The 20,075-nt window shown below is 47.8% G+C and overlaps 1 protein-coding gene across 1 annotated transcript in view; it reads left to right on the forward strand.

Moving 5' to 3' along the window:
* The window catches only part of VPS13B (vacuolar protein sorting 13 homolog B), a 301,109-nt gene that overhangs the window by 87,384 nt on the left and 193,650 nt on the right, over positions 1–20,075 (forward strand). The window contains 1 exon segment of the mRNA XM_061554219.1: positions 13,077–13,214. Coding sequence (XP_061410203.1) covers positions 13,077–13,214 — 138 coding nt within the window.

Raw genomic sequence — 20,075 nt, forward strand, 5'->3', positions numbered from 1 at the left:
ACCCAGAAAACATCAGCAAACAAATTGGCGGGGTACCTTCAGCTTGGGATGTAGTTTGCGCCGGGAATAGCGTAACTGACAATATCGTTTCGATTTAAAGCATTTCGTGACTGCAGGGATTCATCTTCTTGGTTCTTTCGGTAAAGTCACGTAGAAGGGAAATAATAAAAATAAAACATAATAAAATAATTCTCACGACGTTTCGGCCACAATACAAGCAGCCATCCTCAGGTGAAGAACAGGTCTGTCGGAAAGACAGCGTCTGAATGGCTGCTTGCGTTGTGGCCAAAACGTCGTGAGAATTATTTTATTGTTTTATTATTATTTTATTATTTCCTTTCTACGTGACTTTACCGAAAGAACCAAGGAGACAATATCGTTGCCATTGCGACCGCCCGGGATCGATCTCCCCACGTCGTTCAGAGCTCCGTGGTATGCGGAAAGCTCGAATGTTGCTTTAACACTGAACAGGAGTGTGTGTGCGCGTGTGTGTGTATTTGTGGGGAGCGGTAGTGTAGCGGTTAGCGCGCTGCGCTACGAACCTGGCGACCCAAGTTCGATTCCCGCTCACGGCCAACACCAGTGACAATTATCTGAACCGGTCCTGGGCCTCCCCTAGGTCGACTCAACCTCAAATGAGTACCTGGTGCAGTGTGTAAACATCGCTACTGGGGAGACAAAGGCGGTCGGGCGTGGTGTTGGCCACCCACCCCTTCATGTCCCGTTCTGGCCTTCATAGGTGCTCGCTAACAGCACTTGCCCCAACAGTCTGTTCAGGCTATATGGGGAAGTCTTAGTATTTGTGGAATAGCGCTGCTCGATTCTCCTATCGAATGACATGCGGCTTTCACGTTAGTATGCCTTCGCAATGGCTTGGTTTGAGAGAGCTCGGATACGAGGTGGTGAGTTTAACACATAGGCTTTCGCGACCAATATTATTCATAATAAAGTTTTTGGGTTAGATCGCGTTATTTATAAATGTGTCGTAACCCTCCACCACCCAACACGGCCAATCAGCAAAAAAGTGTCACGTTGACAAAGGACAAATAGATCACTACTTTAGCCCACCGGTGTGTTTAAGAGTGAATCCACATTTACAAAATAAATTGGTAAATGTTGAAGAGTGAATCCACAACATTTACAAAATTTTTTTTGTAAATGTTATGGATTCACTCTGTTGTGGATTCACTCTTCAACACACCGGTGGGCTAAAGTAGTGAACTATTTGTCTTTTGTCAACATGAGACTTTTTTGCTGATTGGCCGTGTCGGGTGGTGGAGGGTTACGACACATTTATAAATAACGCGATCTAACCCAAAAACTTTATTATGAACGAGGTGGTGAGTTACGGTGACTGGATTTTGAAAGTATTCGGTTTTGAAGCCGGGCCGTGTTGATTCCGCCGAAGGTATCAGCGCAAGTTTTGAGATAAATCGGTGCTTTTATAATGATATGAGCTTTTTTACGTAATTAGTTCAGCATGCTGCGCCGTGCCATATATTTGAGTCCACCAGTTTTGGGTATCGCCTTTAACTCAGACAAATATGCAGCAGTAACACAGTTACAAGTGTAACCAAAAGTAATCTATACTAAAAGTAATCCGCTTTTTTAACTAAATAAAATGCCAAGATAATGTGTTGTGAGTTTCATTTTTATTTATTTTCTAGGATTTATAGAATATGTTGGCGAAAGATTGATATTACTGCTGTAATAAGCCAAGAATGTGTGTGTCCCGCACGTGACGTCACTCCAAATGAGGCCCACCCCCCCGCGTGACGTCACTCCACATTAGGCCCCCCCCTTCATTAATATTCATGTGCGTGTGGAAATTTACACTAACGCACAAGAAGGTCGCGCACTCCACATGCCGCACCCCCCCTCCCCTCGTTAATAATCATGAGCGGGTGACGTCACTCCACATGGGGCAACCCCCCTCATGAATAATCATGAGCTGAACAATTTCTCTATTGAATATTTCAGATTTGCTGCAATATACACACGTCCTTGGGCTTAAAAGCTAGTTAATGAGAGCACAAATTGAAAAGTGAGAGCGATTTTAAATTAACCATGTCAGTCTTTCGTTACGCCCACCCCTGCAGTGTCGCTATCGCTTGTATGTCTTAAAAACTTATTTCGTCGTTTTGGTGGCAACGGTCCGCAGCCACGAACGATAAACGTCTTGTTGGGTGGAGAGGAGCCCAGCCAGCAGCCAGCCAGGAATGTCAAGGAAGAGATTATATTTCCTGAGTCGTATGATGATATAATCATGAATTCCACCACTTCTGTTGATGAAACGTACCTAATATACATATTAGACACAGTGATTGTTTGTTACGTCGACTATGTCATTAACAAAATTATGTTAACATACTGAAATCAACCACGATTGCCGATTGTAAAGTCTTTATCTCACATTCAGCTGATATGAGTGAATGAATGAGGTATCCCTATGAAGCTCAACATTGAATGTCAATTCATAGTTTTGGCAAACAAAAATCTGAATCAACATTGACTTAACTTTCACATCTTTAATCCATCCTTAATTTAGTAAACATTATGAAACCTGCCCCCACCCGCCCCCCCTCCCACCCGCCCCCCCTCCCTCCCGCATGCACAAAGAATGACTTTGCTTTGAGCGTAACTGGCATGCCGGTTCGAAAGCGAACGTTCTGTTCGTTTGATACCATTACGTGATATTTAATTACGTTGGTATAAAAATAAAAACAACCCCATAAATTAAAGCCCTACGTTGTGCATCAGAAAAGCCGATGGAAACACTCTCCGTGTTTCACACTCGGCCCAGATGCCCAGGGACGCGGGACGCGGGGGTGGGGGGGGGGGTGCGACGGGACCTTTGCCTTGCGGTGGCACGGGGCTGGCGTGGCAGGTGCATTCCTCCCCAGCACACCGGGGCGCTCAAAAGCCACTTTATTTACCGCGTCACTCACGCGCTCGTTGCGCGTGCGTGGAGGGAGCCCCTTTTTTTTCCACGCGTTGCGAAGATGACGGAGGCCCTCCCCACGTCCTCGCTGGCCATGGGCGGTGGGGGGCGGGGGGCTACTTGACCGTATTGCATCGCACTGGTCAGTGCAGGTTGGTGAAGTCGGGGAGCATAGTAGAGTACGACGGTTGATTCTTCTGCACTGAAAAAATGTCACCCAACATGAGCCACACCAGCCCTAACACCTGGTTTTTTATGCGTGTTGGCCGCCCATCTAAGCACTAAACAGGCTCAGCCCTGCTTAGTTTCCAAGATCTGATGACGTCAGGCGCATTCCGGGCGATTCAGTTACGGGCAGGTTTAAAAAAAACAACAACAACCGAAGGCCCATCGTGGTTTTTGTGGATAAATAAAGGCATGAAGGTAAATGGTGACAATCTCAGGTTCGCTGGAAGCGTCATCATAATACCGACGAATGGAAATTTACTCCAGGATGTGATCGAACAACTTTGTTGTGTAAAAAAAAAGGCTGCAAAATGATGCTCGAGATAATTATCAGAAAAACATAGTAATGTACAGCAAGTTTGCTGAAATTTTTTATAATTGCTGGAGGGGTAATAAAAAACAGTATAAACGGCTAAACAAACCAACTTATTGGTCAGTATCACCGCATTTAGAATAAAAAGTAAATAATAGGCGACGTTTTAGGCAATGACACGAGAGGCAAATTCATCTCTTTGGCCTTCTCTGTGTGCTTCGAAGAAGGGCCATTGCCCAAGAAGTCGGGCATTATTTGCTTTTTCTATTGAAAGGCCACGGTGGGATATTGACGAATGCGTTGATTTGCTCTGTTATTTGTACTTGTGTCGTGACATCGCTGGATGTCAACGGGCAGGGTGCAGTGCCGGCCCTAGAGGGGCACGGTGAGCGCTGAATGATAGCGCTAGATGTTACCACGCTTTGCGTGCAGTGCCATGCGTGGGTCCTGGCCGAGGGATGAGGATACTGGAGGCAATGGCACTCTGGTTGACCCGGGAGGACACGTGACCAGTTAAGTCTACAAAGGGGCTCCAAGTGGGGGCTAGGGGTGGTCACGTGATCGGGACCCAGATCCTTCCCGAGGATTCTGGAAGGTGGTCATGGCCAAAGGCGGAGTCGGCCACGCCGCAGAGAATATAAGCCGGGTCCCGAGAGGGACCGGCGTTGTTGTTGTTCATCCTGGAAGAAACGTTCGTCTACGTTCTCCGTTCAACGAGTCTCTAACACGTGGACCCAGACCCAAGTTGTTGGTCACGGTCCGTAGTAGCAGTTACGTTGTAACTAGTGTAGTTAGCCTGGTGGTCACCACCATAGGTTGTTATTCCGTGTGTTGGAGTTGAATAAATGTGTTGCCTCCAAGTCTACGTCTGCGACTCAGTTGAACCCATTACACTTGTACACCGCTGCCAATGCAGTGTCGGCAAAAATTATTTTGTATCACTCGGGGGCGATTATTGAAAGTGGCCCGGGATCAAAATCGTGAAATAAAAAGGGGCGAGCGAAAGCAGGGTGCGCTTTTGAAGTGTTTAATTTGACAATGCAAAGCAACGTGCCGATGCGTTGAAAGAACGATGTTTTCAAGCACTACGGATTTGCACGCCTTGGGGGATATGTGTTGAAAACATGGACTGAAATAAAGAACATGGAACAGAAGCTGAACATTACACAATGAAGCATGGAGAGTTGTACGTTGGCAATTAGAGACAGAGGAAAACATGTATCAGAGGAACACCCCCCGCCCCCCCCCCCAAGTTTAGAGACATAATGTTGACTCATACTATATGTAAGTGGGCTTGGCAAGAATACTTTGCTAGAATGATGATAGCTGATGTACCAGACTGGCGATGGGAATAACAGCTGAAGGAGGGAATGGAACCGTCGAGATGGAACTATGGGGATGAGCTCGTGCGCGTGAGCGAGATGGATTGTTACGTCGCGAGACTGTACGGATGCTGACGACGTTGTGAGCTGTTCATCCAACAGAGGATGGGATGTGGTTCATGATGACGAACGCTCACGGCAGGGGCCAAAATATTTGCCCAGTGCGCAACCTTCGTCCTGCTGTTCATTACACGCTAATGCCAAAAATAAAGAAAGAAAAACAAAAGTAGAAAAAAATAATCAAAAGCAAAAACCAGCCATTCAGAATTCAGTAGGCCTTCTGCAAATTAAAAACGGTTATTTTCCCAAGTGTAATTAATTATATTGCCTAACCAGAAGCGCTAAACAGCCTCAGCATGTAAGTGGCTCATTTTGAACCCTGCTTGTGAAAACATCGGTACTGTGTGATTGTTTCACCATTCGCAGTTCTCTCTTAGATAACACACTGATAAAGAGCAATTGTACTCCGAGCGTTAATTGTGGTGTTTGAATTGGAGCTGTTGCCCCCCCTTAGCATCCCGATCCCCTTCGCACACCATCTTCCACCTTCGTAGCCGCGGTGTGAAATGGGATATGGCGATGTAAGCCTTATGCCGTAGGCTAATTGAAACCATGCCGCTGGCAGGGGAGGAGGAAAGAGGGCAGTCTGGTCTCTTCCCCATCAGGGCTCCGGCATTACACCAGCCCCCCCCCCCTCCCCAGGGAGACGGACCCCCTCGGAGCCAGCACATCCATCCATCCCATGCGGCTCTTGTTTGCCGTTATGTACGTACGTCAGTTGAACTTATTTTGCGCCGTACGTAGCCAACCGTGCTCGTCAGAGGTGTGGGCGAAGCGCAACAATAAACTAAACACAAGAAGCAGTTCTGAAGAACTGAGTTTTCATTCTAGATTTAAAAGTGCATATACCCAGGGGATTCATAATATCGGAAGGAAGAGCGTTCCAGGCGGCCGTGGGAGGGCATCTGAAAGCGCGCGATGCAGTGACCGTCTTCGTTTGATGGTTAGCTAATAGCCGCTGCGATGATCGGAGTTTTACGTGATGGTTTATGCTCCTTGATGAGATCGGCAAAGCTATTGCGATTAATTTGTGGCAAACACTTTGTGCGTAATGAGTGTGACTTCGTAATGTATTCATTCGGCAACAGCTCAGCTCTCTCGTCACTTGGCACGTCGGTATCCGAGTCCGCCGATTGCCAGCGCGAGCGAACCTCCATTTGAAACAGAAATAACTTTGCTATCCCGAGATTGCACTTCCGTTCGTGGTCTCAAGAAGGTGGGAACAACTTGCGCGCGGCAAAGTGGCGAACCGCACTCTACTCGGTCGACCGGTTGCACCTTGCTGCTTGCGATGAATCGCTGGGCATGTTCTGAGATGTCCTGAATGAGACTCCTTGTAACGCAAGCGTTGGTGGCGCATGACGCGGAGGCAGGGTTTCGGTGAGGTGTGGCACGTACGGTGGCGGGAACCTTGACAAAGCGGAAAGGGGAGAGAAGGATGATGCACAGGCTGTGAGGGGGCAAGTGTCCCACCGCGCCCACTCACCGCTGATATGTTCAGGGCTTCTCAAAGTATGGATGTTACTTTCTTTCTTACCAGTGTAGGGGAGTTTTGGACAAAGTAGGAAATTTAATACTCAGTTGTATTTGGGTTTCGTCCAGTTGTTACATTTTGCAAAAGCTGTTATGCAGTTCAAGTTTACTCAGCTTTTGGCTTCAGCAGTTGCTCGTTTTATTTACGCATGCCAGCAGTTATTTTAGGTCTTCCTACCACTCGGCTCTGTTTTTCTTGTTCGTGCCCTTCACTTGAATGGTCAAGTAACTTCCAAAAGGGGACTGTGAGATGTTAAGGAAACACAGCCGTATTACGAGCTGCGATATTTTTTGGGAATTATGCTTATTATTTTTGACAACTCTGCCATTCACACGAAGGCGGACTTTTTTTTGACGCGTTAAAGTACTTTAGGCATTGGTGAAATACCTCGCGTTAGACACTGCATGGGCGCGTTATTATGATGTCAGAGTGCTAAGTCTCAAAAGCAATAGACGTGATTTTCTGCTGAAATAAAATACACGTTACATTATACCCACGTAATATTTTAAACCCGTGATCTCTCTCATCTGGTTTTTGTTATTCAAACCTTTTTTTAACAAGGATACGTACGTTTTGTAACGTGCGCATACATTCATATCTATGTAAGCGCACACCCGACGTGAATTATTAACGATAATAATGATGAGAAAACTGTGTTAGATTGGTGCAGTGTAGTAATTTATTATACGCTCTAAAATGATTGAACTGACATTCATGTCCTTGTGGCTGCAATGCACTGCGTTTTCTGTCGTGTCTAAGAGGGAGCGGGGGGGGGGGTGATCTAATGGGAACTTTTTTTAAGAAGTAGGAGAGATCATGTAACTTATTATCAGTAAAGTTACCCTTGCTTACATTCAAATAATTTGATTGACTTACGGAATATTTTCCAAATCAAAATAGTTTTTTATTCAACGGCCAATGCCGCTGTCACGCGTTGTAACAGAGACATTGTTTGTTTGAGTAATGTCCTGATTATAACTGCGATTAACTGTGATTGGGTGAAATTCATCGCATGCAGCTTATTGGACTTAAACGCATTAACTGATTCCGAGATGCATTTATTCGACAGAGTATGACGACCGTATGCAGTTTTTTTATCTTGTTCACGAGTAGCTAAAAGTTTAAGAAGGACGTGTGCATATATACAGCCTATGAAATGTTCAGATACATTTCATCCAAGTAAAAAAGTGCATTGGAGACCGGTACTATTCATGCTTGTTAAACACCACAATCTATTGAGTTTAGGTGGAAAATTGCACGTGACATTGTAAAGTAGAAATCTGGCAATGCTTGTGCTTTCGGTGCAGGTATAATACTTGATTACTGAGGGTTTTATTTTATTCATCTGGATAAGACACTGAAGGTAAACCGTTGCACGTAAAAAAAACGAAAAGAAAAACAAGCCTGCTTGAATGCAAATAACTCACATTGGCATTTGTAGCATTGCGTTAATGTGAAAGTCAGACTCTAGAAACCTTTCTGAAAGCGTTCCAGTGTCTTGCGCATTTAAATAGTTTAAGGCTATATAGTCCCCCCCTGGTCTCCACTCTGTTGCTTTACTCGACAGAGATGTGGTCTTCTGCCGTCGGTAACAGGTGGTTTCTACTGTTTGACAGTCTCACTGAGAATATGCTCTCCTACAGATGCCTCTATTCCCCTGCCCATTAGCGCCATGCCTTTCTGTTCTTTTGATTTAACCCACAAGGTTTTATATATATATACACCGTACTGTAATTATTGTCGCTTATTTCTGCCAGCAGCGGAATATATATATAGATAGAGCTTTTCCTTGTAATTTTTTTCCCATGGACCCACACACTCACAGAATACGGTAATTATCTTTCGAACCTAGCTTTTCCCAAAGGCATTTCCATACGTGCGTGCCTTCGTGGAAATGTCCGTCCAATCACGTGGAATAAGCCAGTCGTGAGTTGGCAGGGATGTTGCTCGACCGCTGCTGAGTGAAGAAGTGCCATCGCCTTAAAATTATTTGTATTTTCATATTCCCGTGATTTAGCAGTCATGCTTAGAATTACATGAGCTGAGGTGGCAAGATGTTAACTACCTCGCCTGGTCTGCAGGAGGTCGTGGGTTCGCTCCTGACCCTGTGACATCTGCTGTATATTTGGAGTTTGCATGTCTGTCTGCCCGTGGTAGTTTCGATTTTTCTCCGGGTCCTCCAGGTCCTCTGGTTTTCCCCTCCACATTTAGAATCAATGTGCGTTTAGTGTATTTGGCTACTATACATTTCCACAAGATAAGCCACTTCATTGAGCTATCATGTGTTAATTCTAGATTTGAAGCTTTCGTGACTGCAAGGATTCATACTCTTAGTTTTTTCGGTAAAGTCACGTAGGTAAAAAAAAATGAAATTAAAATTAATAAAAATAAAGTAATAAAAAATCAAGACGTTTCGGAGGCAACACAAGTCTCCGTCATCAGGTGGGACCGTCACAGCCAGATTTGCTGTATCAAGTGAGGCAGGGATTCCAAGATGCAAGTTCTTAAATACAAGTTAAGGGGGAGGAGAGGGGGGGAGCTTATCATATGTGGCCAGGTTGCTTATGAAAAAGAGCTATATAGTTCAGTGGGCTTTACCTGGTAAAATAAAATAAAAAAAATTCTTTATTTAGTTCAGAGTCGGGGCCATTGGGATGTCTTGGGGTTCCAGTCCGGGAAGCCACCTGTGATTTAGAATCAGACTCGGAGCTTTTTTTCCACTGGAGGAATCTGATGAGCTGTAAAGCTCTTTTTCACGGATGTCAAGTAGGGGCAGGTCAGAAAGTTACATCAACAAAAAATACAGCAAGGATACTGGGGTAAGATAGAGAAAAGTAAGCAAGTCGCTGAAAAATAAATAAGTCCATATGAATAAAGCTGCATAATTACAAATTGCATTATTACATGAATTACAAGTACAAGCTTGGGCAAGGCAGCAAAACAACAATAATAACAATTGCAGTTCTACTTGACGGTCAATCCAGTAATAAATGATTTCCACACACGTACAAATAAACAAAAATCGTATTGGAATTCGATTTTTCGCAGACTTTGTGACGCTACGAGAGTTTACAGCTCACTCACGCTGCTCCCGCGCGGTGGCCTAAGGTGGTTGCGTGACGTGGAATCCGATGACAAAGAATAACAATAATCACATTTTGAACACAATTTCGAGGCTGTCTTCATATACAATGATTCTGCAATCGTATGTCATGCACGTGTAGTGTAATAGTGCCGGCTGGTGGACAGCAGCGGCAACTGTGGTGGACAGACAGTGCACACGCTGGTGAGCGTGTGCACGGTGTGTGTGGGCAGGGCGGAGGAACTAGGGCAAGGGTCACGGAGGACCCCGTCTGGAGGCCCCTGGAACCTGCTAGCAGGTTCGAGAAGGGAGGCGCGGCTAGGGCGGAGCCAGGGCGCGCTGGGAGCATAAAAGGAGCCGAGAGCGGGGAGCTCAGGGCTGCCGGTTCTGGGAGTGGACTTTGTCCCATCGTCGCTGTCGTCTCGTCGTCGCTAAGCGTCTCCGCTAGATATTGCGCTGCCAGATAGTTGTTGGCTGTCTCAGTCAGCGCCGTCGGTGTTAGACGGCTCGTGTTGTGTACAGGCTCGGCTATGCGACTGTAGAGAGTGAGTAGACGAGACCGTGACTGTTACAATAAAGAAGGTGCCTCCTACAAACCTCGTCTCCGAATCACTGCATGTAGTTGCACTGACCATAATCAAACGACTTTCTTCCTTTACTTGTCTACATTTTGAAGGAAGGGCTCTCTTGCAAAATGAGTTAATTTTTCTCAGTGGGCTCACACGTGGAGGCACGGACTCACTGCATCACCGATTCATTCTGAGTTTTAATGAGCGACTCAAGGAGCTAAAGCAGGCTGCTGGTTTTGAAACAAGTATATATGTGTCCGAGCAAGCATGTGTGAACGAGCGTGCATGTACGTGTGTGTGTGTGGGGAGCGGTAGTGCAACATTTAGCGTGCTGCGCTACGAACCCGGCGACCCGGGTTCGATTCCTGCCTCAGTGGCGAATATCTGAACCGGTCTTGGACCTCCCTTAGGTCGACTCAGCCTTTAATGAGAACCTGGTGTGGTGTGTCAACAAAATTGGCTGGGTGTGGTGCTCGCCACCCAACCCTTCGTGTGCTTTGCCGGCCTTCATAGGTCCTCGCTAACAGCACTTGCCCCAACAGCCTGTTAAGGTTATACGGGGGCTCTTTGTCTTTGTTATGCATACATAGACAAGCGTGTGTGCATGTGCCTCAAAGTGCACCTAGCCTGGATTAAATGCCGGGGTGATGTCACCGGCCACTTTGTGGCGAACGGCAGTTGTTATTGTTGTGCATGTACCCGTGTGTGTGGGTTTGCGCATACATGTGTGTTTGTGTGGGCCTGCATATACATTCGTGTATGTGAGTGAGCGTTTGCCTGTCATGTTGTCCACCCACCCCCACGACCTTCATAGGTGCTCGCTAACAGCACTTGTCCGAACAGTCCGTTAAGGCTATATGGGGGATCTTTGTCTTTGTGTGAGCGTATGTGCGTGTGTGTGAGCCTGCATGTATATACGTTCATGTGAGTGCACACGTGCATCTGTGAATGAGCATGTGTGTCTGTGACCGTGGGGAGTGGTGCTGCAGCAGTTAGCGCGCTGTGCTGTGAACCTGGAGACCCAAGTTCTATTCCCGCTCATGGCCAACACCAATGACAAATATCTGAACCGGTTCTGGGCCTCCCCTAAGTCGACTCAGCCTCAAATGAGTGCCTGGTGTGATGTGTAAACATCGTCACGAGGGAGACAAAGGCGGCCGGGCGTGGTGCTGGCCATCCAACCCCCTCATGTGACCATGCCGACCTTCATAGGTGCTCGCTAACAGCACTTGCCCCAACAGTCTGTGAAGGCTACAAGGGAGATCTTTGTCTTTGTGTCTGGGTGATGCGGCTGGCGGTTCTCCTCTCAAGCTTAGGAGGTTCCAATCTGCCAAACCAGAAGTGTGACCTAACCCCTCCCCCCTGGTGCCCCAAGTTAAGGGCACTTAACTCACAGAGAAAATATTCACTTTTAATTTTACCACATGTTTACAGACGTCCATAGTAAACAAGTCGTAATGCTGTAAATATGTCAAACGCAGGCACGCGGTTGTATCCATGTCTCTTGCAATGGTAATACGGCTACGCTGAACGGAAGTCTCTGGAGAGGTGGGGCGGTGGTGGCCGATGGTTGTGTCATGTGGAGGTGGATGAGGGTTATGGCTTTAATTTGGCATTGGAGGTATTAAAAGCCATGTTCGTAAGGGCTTCTAATGTGTCCTGTGGTCTGAGCTCTGCTGGGAAACTGACCTCCTTCCTGTGCGCTCTGCATGGCTGTACGGAGTGTTCCACAAATCTGACAGTGGCTAAGCAACCAAACAAGCCAATAACTGTTTAAGGTTTATCTGCTCGTGCTGTGTATTTAATCGCTGTGCTCAATATCGCATTTTTGCCCATATTGTTGTTCATAGCCTTGCCGGCCTGATCTTGCCATCAGGCTTAAATAGAGGTGCTTTTCAGAGTCTGGTGAATGACCAAACATCGTAGTGATTGTAGCAGCACAGACCGTTGGCAAGCGAGCTGTAGGGTCTTCTGTGACTTTGATCAGCATAACAGGGATTACACTTCTCTGTTGGCCGAACCCGTGTGTTTATCCCCCCAGTATACCACGGATTATTTGTACAGCCATTGTAGTTTTCTGGCATTCCCCCATATGGAGTGTCATAATGATAGCCAGAACTAATGGGAAAGGAAAGGTGCATTAGAACATAATCTATGACCTGCATATACTATTACAGCTGCATGGATTGCATAACGAATATTATAATTAGTCCCTGTTTTGTTGCTTAATAGCGTAGAGAAGGGATGTGCGCAGTGAGCGTCGTTGAGAGGGTGCATTTGGGGACATCTCTTCTCTACAATAGTAATGATCGCGTAGTGTTGATCAGTATTTCCTTCTAGGTGTTAATGACGGAGTGGTGGTATAGTGGTTAGCGTACTACGCTACGAACCCAATGGCCCGAGTTTGATTCCCGGCCAAGGCTAACATGTGTAGAGAATGATTTATGAATCGGTTCTGAGCCTCCCCTAGGCTGACTCGGCCTGAAATGAGCATCTGTTGTGGTGAGTAAACATCTGCATTGGGGAAACGAAAATGGCCAAGAATGGTGCTGTGCTTAATAGGTGTTTGCTAACAGCACTTGCTCCTGCCATGGTATAAGGAGACGATTGTCTCATGTGCGCGTGTGTGTGTGTACGTTCTTAGTGCTGTGGGGCACAATCCTCAACAGAGGCTCTGTGAATGTGTGCGCGTGTGTTACGCACAATTATCTCCTGCCATCAGCGACCCTTTGACACTCGCAGTGCACCTAGCCTGGCGCAGACGCCGTGGTGACGTCACTACCACTTGGCGGCGAATTGCGGTCGTTGTTGTTACCACTGTCGTCGTCGTTGTGCATGTGGACGAGGCTCTCGCGAACAGCACCTAACCGCGCAATCCACAATGCTGACCGTCGGGGTGGTGGAGCGGGGGGGGTGTGGGGCGATCGTGGTCTTAGTGTTTGTCTCTCTGTGCGTGGGATCCCACCGCAGGTGTTGGCGGCGGCGTCGTGGACCAGCCCCTGCTCGAGTGCACGCTGCAGAGTCTCGAGATCAAGAGCTGCACGACGCCCACTCTCTGGGCCGTGTCCGGCAGCCTGGGCTCTCTGCAAGCCTGGGCTCGTCTGCAAGGTGGGCATCCTCGGCGTTTGTCTCAGGCTCCGTTAGACCCCCCGGTGCTGCTGGCCTGCGCGCTGTACAACACAATTGACACAATTCCTCTTTCTGCCGGGAGCAATGTGAGCGGTGTAGTTAAACACATGCCACTCGGTGGTGGTGGTGGTGGTGGTGGTGAATAGTAGGGTTGCCACTTATCCTGTTTTTTCCCCAGGATCGTTCTCTGTTTGAGGTGGCTGTCCTGAGAAACCCGTGACTCATCCGTGGAACATTGATGAAATTCCCAGTTTTTTTGTTATTAGTTGCGTTATAACACACCGTTCAAGACGATGAGTTTGTACGCACATCTCCCCCTCTTCGGGCCCTCTTGAGATATTGGTTTCTATGATACGTTTTTTTCTACATTAGAGATTGCAACCCATTGTGAAGAAGGGGTGGGGGGGAGGGGTGGCGGCACCTTGTGTGATGAAGCACCACTGCACTCTGACCTGGGTTAGAGGGTCAAGCGACTTAAGGTTGCATTGCATCGTCACACTCACCACTGATGTCAACCGTGGCCGGGAATCAGAGTCGTGCCACTGACTTTTACACGGAGGCTTTTGTGGCCAATTATACTCATGATGAGGTTTTTTTTTTTTTGGGGGGTTATACGCCGACATTAGTCAATGTGTCGCACACCCACCTCACTGATTGGCTGTGTCGGGCGGAGGTGGCTGTACGACACGTGTTTACATTTACGCGATCTAACCGAAAGAAACACGTTATCACTTCACTTAGTTCACAGCACAGTGTGCCTACCCACCGTGCCACTTAAAAAAAAAGACAAAGATCCCCTGTATAGAGCCTGAGCAGACTGTTGGGGGGCAAGTGCCCTTAGCGAGTAGCACCTATGAAGGCCGGCACAGCACACGAGGGGGGTGGGTGGCCAGCACCACGCCCGGCCGCCACTGCTCCAACCTATGCACACACAAACACACATGTTCGAGTTCTATTCATTTTCACTTGCGTTGTAACTGATATGCCAGTTAACTTATCCGAATAATGTGGTCTCCCTTATTTCACCTGCGTGACAGTTCGCTGAACAGAACACATGCCACCTTTTGTCTTATTGTGCGCACAGAGGAATTTCGAGTTTTCTATCCTAATTCCTGTAGGATGGGGAGAGTTAGAGGCGTTGTGGGGGGGGGGTGTTAAGGGGGGCGGGGGGGTTAGTGGGGGGGGGGTTGGGGGGGGTGCTTCCTATGCAGTCCCAGCCCAGGCATGCACGTTGAGTGGGCCATAATATTTCCTGTCTCTAATTTAACTCTTTGTTTAAATGGTGCGGTTTCAGGATGCACAAATCACGCGCAGCATCTTATTCACAAAGCTATTCCAGTCCCCGTGCAGGGTCCACTTAATCTTGATTAATTATGAATTCTCGTTTTTAATACGTTATGTTACGGGTTGGTTTATACATATTTTACGATCGTATTCATCAGCCCGGCATCATTGCACTGCTGGATGAAGGCCGCTTGCATTTGGCAAGGTCATACTTCGCCATGCTGGTCATTGTGGTTGGTTAAATCGGTGCCCAGGACAGGTTCAGATGTAACTTGTCACTGATGATTAGCCATCGCTGGGAATCGAAATCAGTGCGCTGGATTCATAGCCACTGTTCTACACTATACATTTGCACTACTCTTAATTTATTTTCCATCGTATTTATGTTTTTACTGACACACCGTCAAACATCTTCCAGATCTTTGCTGTACACACGCCTTCTCGTCTATTTTCACAGCACGCAATTAAAGTTTTCATATTGCCCTACCATTGAGATAGGAGCATTCTTGCACTTAGATCTTTTTTGCGAACTGTTGTCATCTGGCGTGTTTATATTTCTGCACCGACGAGGTTGGTGACGATGGCAGCTTCCTGTCACCTGGGGCGTTTTGTAGCAGCAGCAGCAGCAGCGTCGTCGTAGTAGGTCTCTCTCCGCACGTGTGGAGAGCTCACTCTGCTTTCCCAGCATGTCAGCCTTGTCTGCCTCTTGTGTGGCCCAAGATAGCCGGCCCCGCCGGCAGGCATACACTCGCCCACACTTACCGGCTGCAATATGTAATGTTTATGCTTTACTTTTGTTGCTGTGACAGTGCGCGCTCTGCCTTGCCCGCCCGTGTTTGTTTGATTTTGCCATTTCCTCGTGGTTATTTATTTGCTCCGGTGTAGCCCTTTGGCACTGTTAACCTTTCCGGAGTTTTTTGTTGTTAAGCACATCGCAATTTGCGTGCATCACATTCTACAGTGCGGTGAAGTTTCATGTTTTGCGTTTTTTAGCAAATCGTGAGTAACCCTCATATGAACTGCATGCATACTCTGTGCGTGCGTACAGTTAGCGTTGCTCCTATAGAGTATCTGGAAAGTGAATTTTTTTTTTCAACAGCATTGGTATGTTACACGCAAACGCTCGACCGGTTTCGACATTCGATGTCACATCGGCAGTCGGGCTTCGTTAAACCCACGCTGGTGAGCTGCCAGACGTTTGTAGCAAAGGGCCCTCTACGTCAGATCAGAGACCCAGTTAGATGAAAAACTATGCCGATATATAATGCAAAATAATAATAAAATGCCGTTATTCTCCACAGTTTTTTCAGTTTTCAGTTTCATTTATTAGGTATAGCCCTGTGAGCCATTCGGCTCTTGAATCGGGTGCAACCGCAACAAACAAAAAACTAAAACATGAACAAGAAAACATCTTTAAGTGACTATGCGCAAACAGAAAAATCCAGGAAAAAACTGCAAAGTCTTCCAGAAAAAAAAGCACCGTACACCACAGCGCCCTTGTTCTGCACATTAACAACACAAGTCTATTTACACATCCTATCAGCCAACGCAGCCGTCAGGGAGTGCACTTTTGTCAACAAGTCCCTCATGTATTGTAGTTTTTGCATCGAACGAGGCCTCACATCTAACAGAGTCCTTGTCTATTGACATCCGGAAGATCACCAGCAATGGGCTTTAACCAAGGCTGACACTGCCGATGAGACTGTTCATGCCGACACAGGTCCAGGTTTTTCCCCGACCGCATTCCCAGAAGGCCGTTGGGCTGATGGGTTGCGTAAGAAACGCGTTTGTGATCGATGCGGCGAGAGAGAGAGATACACGAAGAGGACTTTTGCTTGCTCCTCTCTTTTGTTTACCGGAGAACTGTTTGTCGTTTCACTCCTCAGAGGCTAAAGATATGTAAAGCTGGGAGCCCGGTCGCTACATGAGTTTAGTTTCGCATTGGTTGATCTGTGTTTAAAAAAAAAAAAAGTCCGGAAAATATTCACGCTCGAACATGTGCCGAGCAAGTTACCGACAGTACCGGCGGGTGCCACACCCACCCAGATTTGGAGGTGCCATTTATTTATAAAAGACACATCACGGTTCACCACAATTTCAAGACACACAATCTCCAATTTATTTTAACTATTAGCTAAATGACGCACAGTTTAGAGGAATAAGCACTGTGGAACTTCCGCAGGTTAACGTGAACCCCCCTTCTGCTCTGTTCTGGGTTCCTCATCAGCCGGCGTGTTCTTGCTGATGATGCTAATGAAAGCAGTGTGCCGGGCTGTTATGTTAAAAACAGAATTAGTCGAACATGTTAGAAGCGAGAAGCTGTGCACACTGTGCCAGAGCTGTTAAAATTGCATCCATATGTGGAACATTGGCTACATCTACAGTATGGGGTGCCACGGTGGCGAGATATTAACTGCCTCGCCTGGTATGCAGGAGCTCGTGGGTTCGATTCCCGACCCTGACGCCTGTATATTTGGAGTTTGCATTTTCTCCGTGTAGTCACATGGATTTTTCTCCGGGTGCCTCGGTTTTTGCCTGCTATGAATTTCTAATGATAAGCTACTTTTTGATTTAAAGCTTTCGTGACTGCAGGGATTCATGTTCTTGGTTATTTCGGTAAAGTGACGTAGAAGGGAAATAATAAAATTAAAAAAATACAAAACAATAAAAAATTCTCACGACGTTTCGACTGCAACACAAGCAATCATCATCAGGTGTGAAATCCACAGCAATAAAATTTGAAAAAAGTGGCGTTTTTTTCCTAACTTTAAAGCAGATAAAGTTTAACTTGGTTAATAACATCCTTCCAATGATTGCTCAATTTGAATCCATTTTCTCGGTTGAAGTTATGTCTATGTTTGCATATCTGGATGGTTGCATGGACAAATCTTTGGTGGTATCCAGACGGCTTGCAGAGAATTTTGGTGTCGGAGAAAACAATATCATGAGAACCCACAGCGTTGTAACAATGGTCAGCCACGGCAGAAGAATTCGTCCTACCGTGTTTCAAATCTGACTTGTGCTCGTGAATGCGGTCAGATACATGTAGTTTTGTTTCCCCAATATAACAATCGCCACAAATGCAACTCAGTTTATAGACTCCAGGGTACTGTAAATCAGGAATGACATCCTTTACGGATGGGATCAAATCACGGATTTTGTGTACTGTATTGAATCGGACATGGAACTGCCCCTTTACCAGATAACAGCCTATGGTGGTGGACCACCAGACTAATCTACCCTAAACACACTAGGAGTCAGCTACGACGGACTGGAGCCCGGCTTGGGTCCAGGTTTACGTGTTGGTGACTCTTCTTGGACGTAGAACGTAGATCCTCAGATGACGGTAACAACGCTGAACCCCGGTCCCTGTGGGGACCCGGTTTATATGCTCCCGGGTCGTGGCTGGCCCCGCCCTTGGTCACGACCACCTTCGAGAAACCCCTTGTCGTTTCTCGACCCTTCCCGTAGGATCTTTCCCCCGACACGTGACCACCCCCTAGGCCCGACCTAGGGGCTCCATGTAGACTTTACTGGTCACGTGTCCTTCGGGGTCAACCAGAGTGCCATGGCCCACAGTAACCTCGTTCCCGTGGCCTGCACTCGCACACCCTACCCTGTAGGGGTCAGCACTGAACGCGGAGCGTGGTGCCACTCAGCGCTGTCACTCAGCGCTCACCGAGCCCCCTACAGGACTCGTATTACACCCACATATACGGGGTGTCCGCGATGTCAATATATCGCACGCCGTGCCTCGCTTGAGCCGGCATTACCTAGTGACATCCACGATGTCGCTACATACGTGATGTCCGCGATGTGAGTGCATCGCACGCCATGCCTTTCTAGGGCCGGCACCACTCAGTGACATCCGAGATGTCACTACATCCCCCCCCCCCCCCTTCGTAGCAGCCGTCCCGGCTGTCAACTCCCCCTTAAACGAACCAAGTGAGTAAGTGATAAAAGTGAGTAAAAAGTGAATAACGCTATGTGTGCCTCAACAATAACAGTAAGAAACACCAATTAAATACCCAAGCCCACCTATACAATATATACACTATTTACAAATGTACATAACCAATGGGGAAAAAGGACATAAGCCCAGAACAACAACACGAGAAAAAAAACAGTAACTCGCGAACACTCGGAATCCCCTCCATCACCAACACCTCCCACCTTCACCGTGTAACAATACCCGCGAGCACAATAACGGCTCGGTTCAGCCAATAGCCGATACGGCCCACCGAGCGCGACAACCAACTGACAGTGTGGGAGCGTGTGTGCATGGGGATCACTAAAACCGAGTCTTTGATCGAGTCCGTGTGGTCGGGCCCCCAGGGGAGGTGGGCTCGCTCACCCTGGAGGTCCCGGGGGGAATATGCAACTGTCCCAGTCGAACCCGGCTCCTCACGAAGAGCAGTGGGACGGGTCGACGGGTTCTCCTCTCCCGAATCCAGCGGAGACGGCGCAGAGGGCGGCTTGGGGGACGTCAGCCATGCGGCACCTGAGGACGGGATGAGATCACTCCGCTGAGGATCAACCTCAACGCGCACACACCTCGGCTCGTCGGACACATCTGACACTTGGCCCCTGCGGTGTGGAGATGGCACGAACTTGCGCGGGGCGATGAAGGGCTTGAGGCGGGAGGGATGTACAAACCAACTCCGCCGCCCCAAGCGGATCTGGACACACTGTGGCCGAACGACCCGAATCACATCAACCGGCCCTCTACGGAGTTTGAAAAATTTGGCGACGTACCCACCGGTACCTGTGGACAGTGCAACCAGGCCCTGTCCCCAGGCGCCCACTCATGTGTAGAAGCACGGAAACTCCTCATCCGTTCATTGGACACTTGGCGCGATTTGGAATTTACCCTGGAAGCTTCCCGTGCCTCGGAAAGCTTTTGAAGGGTGAAGCGCACGGAGTCAGAAATGTTAGATTTAGCCTTGTTGGGCGCGGCTTGCAACTGAACATCAATCAGGGGATCGTGTTCTCTTTCATACATAAAAAAGGTGAGTAACCGTACCTCGTTCCCGTGGCCTGCACTCTCACACCCTACCCTGTAGGGGTCAGCACTGCACGCGGAGCGTGGTGCCACTCAGCGCTGTCACTCAGCGCTCACCGAGCCCCCTACAGGACTCGTATTACACCCACATATACGGGGTGTCCGCGATGTCAATATATCGCACGCCGTGCCTCGCTTGAGCCGGCATTACCTAGTGACATCCACGATGTCGCTACATACGTGATGTCCGCGATGTGAGTATATCGCAAGCCGTGCCTCTCCAGGGCCGGCACCACTCAGTGACATCTGAGATGACATCTGAGATGTCACTACACGTACATGTGCATGTTGAACCTCTTTCACACCGTACGTAGCCAACCGCACTAATGTTCCACTCTGGACAGATGTCTTGAAAGTGGTGGGAGTAACCACACTTTATCCCACCATCGGTGAACCCCTCCCCGATGGGCGAACCGTGGCGCGCCCATTTATCACCACTGCTGGGTGGACAGAGGCGGATATATTTACTGAGCTTGCACCATTGTTTCAACTGC

Source organism: Lethenteron reissneri, chromosome 19 (genome assembly GCF_015708825.2).
Source record: "Lethenteron reissneri isolate LAM-NWPU_2019-01 chromosome 19, ASM1570882v1, whole genome shotgun sequence".
NCBI classification, from domain to species: Eukaryota; Metazoa; Chordata; class Hyperoartia; order Petromyzontiformes; family Petromyzontidae; genus Lethenteron; species Lethenteron reissneri.